The sequence below is a fragment of the Entamoeba dispar genome, genomic scaffold (genome assembly GCF_000209125.1).
Source record: "Entamoeba dispar SAW760 scf_1105229461653 genomic scaffold, whole genome shotgun sequence".
In the NCBI taxonomy this organism is placed as follows: Eukaryota; Evosea; order Mastigamoebida; family Endamoebidae; genus Entamoeba; species Entamoeba dispar.
Window position 1 is genome coordinate 1 of NW_001854800.1, and position 4036 is coordinate 4036.

The following is a 4036-nucleotide window of genomic DNA, read 5'->3' on the forward strand; positions in this document are numbered from 1 at the left end:
GAATCAGACAAGAAGAGAAAGGGTGAATTAATTGCTAAAAGACCAGAAACATTACGTGCTGCTTTATATGAGTTGATTCCACACAAACAACAAAGAGCTGAAAGAAAGTTAAATAGATTAGATAAAGAGTTAGAGAGTTTAGAAAAAAGAAGTCTTGAAGATGCACATAGAATGAAAGAAGCTATTAGAACACGTAAATTCTTACAAGAAGCAGTCAAACCAAAAGTTGTTTGTACTGGAGGAATTATTAATTGCAGATATTGTCATAGTCTTGGAAGAATACTCAAAGTTTCATTGAGAAATAGAGAAGAAGATCGTATAATTTTAGAAAGACTTCATCATAGATGCAATAAAGAATTACCAGAAAACCAAGCCCGATGTATTGATGTTGCTATGAGATTAACTGAAGTTGCTGTTAAAGTATTTGATCCAGTCAAATTTAGAGTTGCATCTGCTTGCAAGAAGATTGGAGTTTGTGGCATTTAAAACAATTTAATTCAAAACGGTTATTGTTGTTGTTTTTTAATTGTTAAGAAAGATAATATAGAAATTTGTTAAAAATAATAATAAATTTATAATATAAAATAATAAAAAGTATTGTGGAAGGAAAAGAAATTTGTAGAATTTAATGAACTTTAATTCTTTACAAACTGGGACAAATATGAATGGTATTCAAATCCCATTTTTCTCATTACAACTGATTCACTCTACAGCTATGAAAAGCGATATATTAGAGAGTTATTTTAATTCATTTCATAGAACATTTTTAGAAAGAACACAAACACGAAATACCACATTTTATGAACTAACTAATGAAAATGAAGATAATGGAAATTTAAATATATCAAGGCAGTTTGGTTCATTCAAGACACTACACCTTACTGTTACTAGTGATAATAACCCATTATTTTTATTTGACGAGAGCCGAATTATTAATGAAGATAAAGTACTACAAATTAGGCCACCAATTAATGACGTTTCATGTATGACTTACTGGAATTCAATATATGGAGAATATATAATTGTTGGACAAACAACTGGGTTTATATCATTTGTTGATTTAAAAGAGGGAGGTGTAATTAAAACAATTAGAATTGTAGCTTCAAGAATTTTTTCATTAAAAGTAGTCAAAACTACAATTGGGTATCAATTAATAATCATTTCTGAACATGATAAACAACAAGAAATTACTTTGTTATTACTCCAAAAACAAAATAAAAGTATTTTTGAAGTAAATTCAACTTTTATTCCAGTGGCAATTGGAGTGTTTGATTTAGTTTCAATGAATGAAAATGAAATTATTTGTTATTCTAAAGAAAATAATGAAATTGATACTTTTACAGTTGACACAGACCGTTATGTTCACTCATATACTTTTGACCTTAGAGGTATTAAAAATAATATCGTTGGTATATTCCATACAAATGAAACAATTATTTTATTAGTGATGAAAGTTATTAGTAAATGTAAAGTATTAAATGTAGAAATTTATTCAACTTATTCATTTATTTCACATAATCCATTACTTATTCAAACTATTGAAATACCTGTTTGTTTATCTTTATTGTCATGTAATAAAATATTTTATTTAATAATTTATAGAATGAATACGTTATTGGAATTTATCCAAATAAATCTATATCAAGTCATATTAAATACAATGGTTCAGAAGCATTAAAATATTTAGATGGAATATTTATTTGTACAAAATATTCTGTTTATAGAATTGACCCAATGATGTCTCTTAATGAAATTTTAGAAACAGAATTTTTGGAACGCCCAGTTGAAGGATGGAAAGATTTAATTCCAATAATCAAATCATTTTCTATTCCAACGTCATTCTTCATCTATTTATCAAACAAGCTTCCTATTGAAAAAGCATATCGTTTAATTGAATACTATCCAAAATTATATAAAAATCTATTCATTAGATTAGTTAAAGAAAATGCAACTTTAGAGTATTGGGATAAATTAACAAATATTCTTCTTTCACTGGCAGATGATAACCCAAACATTTCAAGTGATTTATTAAATATATTCATTGCAAAAGCATATAAATTTAATGAATATATAGATACTAATTTCATTGAATATATTTTAAATAACCAACACATTAATTTTAAACAAGCAGTTACTAAATTATATAAAGATAAAAGATATATTTCATATATTCTGAAAAAAAGTGATAGATATGCAGTTGAATTATATTGTACTTACATTCATTCTTTATTAATAAAACCTACATTTGATTGGATTAATGAAGCAATACAAAGGGATGCTAAAATTTCTATTCCAATTTGTTCAACACCACAACTATTAACTTCACTTTCTTTTCATGACCAATTTCAATTATTAAAAAAAGCATTACAAAAAGAACCTAAATTTATTCTTGTTACTTCGTTAAGAAATATTATTGATTCATTAAATGAAGATGATTTATCTGACTGTCTTCAAATAGTTGAACCAGGAATGATGTATAATTGTATTTGTCTTGGAAATGATGGAATAGAAGATATATTAAAAAGTATTAGAAGTATTATAATCATTAAACAAAATATTACCTGTTTAAATAGTGATTACGATAAATGTTATTCATTTTTTGATTCTTTGTTTAATAAAACAAAAGCAAATTTCAGTGAAGTTTACGAATACTTAATTCTTAAAGAATATTACTTTGCATGTGCTGTTTGTTTAGTGATGTATAAACAACATCAATTAGCAATTGAACTTCTTCTAAAACACATGGAAGTGTTGCCAAGTAAAGAGGAGGTTCTTCAATTAGTTATGAAACTTTCATTAAAACTAGAAAATAAAGAATACCAAATTGATCTTTTTGACAAATTCCTTTGTTTGTCTGTAGAATTAGATATTAACCCTAAAGTGTTCAACCAAATTCTAAAAGATCAGTTTAAAGTAAACTCTTCTTTTGTAGTAAAACACTTTTTAGATGTTACTTTCAAAGAACCAATTGATCCAGTGTATGAACCACTACTATATAAAATAGAACCATCGCTTCTTTCAAAGTTTGAGCAAATCAAATATAGAAATAAAAATACTATTCTTGAAGATAGCAAAGTACTTCAATTACAACTTTTATCTTCACTAAATAAATCTATAGATTTTTCCGTTCAAACAACTGTTAAACTATTAGGAGAACATGAACACTTTATTGTGTGGTGTCCTAAGCAACATTCTTTTGACTTAGAAACTTTAGAAGAAATAATTAAAGAGTTTCAACTAAAGCATTCAACAAATAAAATAGTAAAAGAATTAACTAACCTTTACCATCATTTTAAAACAAACAATAACAAAGGAAAATTAATTTGTCCTTTCTGTTTGAAGCAAACTTTAACAAAATAAATTTATTAATTTAATATATCCCTTTTATTTCTACTTTTTTTTGATTTATTAAAACCAAAATCATTTATTCAAACACAATCGATTAAATAATTAAAATTCTTCTTTAGAACTCATTTTTTTAAATCAAAGTATGAAGTACTTAAACGATTTTGAACACTTCTAGCAACTTCTTCTAAATCAACTACCTCTGCTTCTTTTTCGTTCAGTTGTTCTAGATAATTCTGATTTATTAATTCTAGTTGTTCTTTTAAACGTATTAAATTTTCATTACTTCTTATTAACTCATCAATTCTTTCTTTTGCCTCCCTTAGCCTTTCTTCTAATACTGTTTTCTCTCCTTGAAGAGCAGCCACAGATGGATTGTTTCGAATTAACTCTTTGTAAGCTTTAACATCAGCTTGCATTCGTTTATATTCAAAATTCTCTGAATCTGGAAGAACCTTTCGTTTAAGGTTATCTCTTTCTGTTTTCAATGCTTCATTCTCTAACTTTAATTTTTCATTTTCTATTTTCAGTTGATCAACAGATAATTCCAACTCTATTGGACGAATTTTCATTTTAATGTTCTTAGTGTTTCTTGCAAAATTTAAAGTTCCCCATGTTTCTACTGCATTAGAAATACTACTAGAAATTGTTGCAATAAAACAGATTCTTTCACTCTGAAGCATTGAATTTT

General features: G+C 26.1%; 3 protein-coding genes across 3 annotated transcripts, besides 3 other annotated features; 2 read left to right on the top strand and 1 right to left on the bottom strand.

Annotated features, from left to right (window-relative positions):
- Positions 1-171: 171 nt before the first annotated feature.
- EDI_239890 (uncharacterized protein) lies at positions 172-486 on the top strand (the record flags this gene model as incomplete). The annotated part of the gene is made up of 1 exon (XM_001738705.1): positions 172-486. One exon carries the CDS (start codon positions 172-174, stop codon positions 484-486), a length of 315 nt encoding a protein of 104 aa, XP_001738757.1.
- A 52-nt stretch (positions 487-538) lies between these two features.
- Positions 539-594: a sequence feature (AT_rich).
- Positions 595-628: 34 nt separating this feature from the next.
- On the top strand, positions 629-3360 carry EDI_239900 (uncharacterized protein; the record flags this gene model as incomplete). The annotated part of the gene is made up of 2 exons (XM_001738706.1): positions 629-1549; positions 1603-3360. The coding sequence occupies 2 exons, from the start codon at positions 629-631 to the stop codon at positions 3358-3360; spliced, it is 2679 nt and encodes an 892-aa protein (XP_001738758.1).
- Positions 1573-1601: a sequence feature (AT_rich).
- Positions 3354-3379: a sequence feature (AT_rich).
- A 91-nt stretch (positions 3380-3470) lies between these two features.
- EDI_239910 (uncharacterized protein) lies at positions 3471-4028 on the bottom strand (the record flags this gene model as incomplete). Its single annotated transcript, XM_001738707.1, has 1 exon — positions 3471-4028. The coding sequence occupies one exon, from the start codon at positions 4026-4028 to the stop codon at positions 3471-3473; it is 558 nt and encodes a 185-aa protein (XP_001738759.1).
- Positions 4029-4036: the final 8 nt, after the last annotated feature.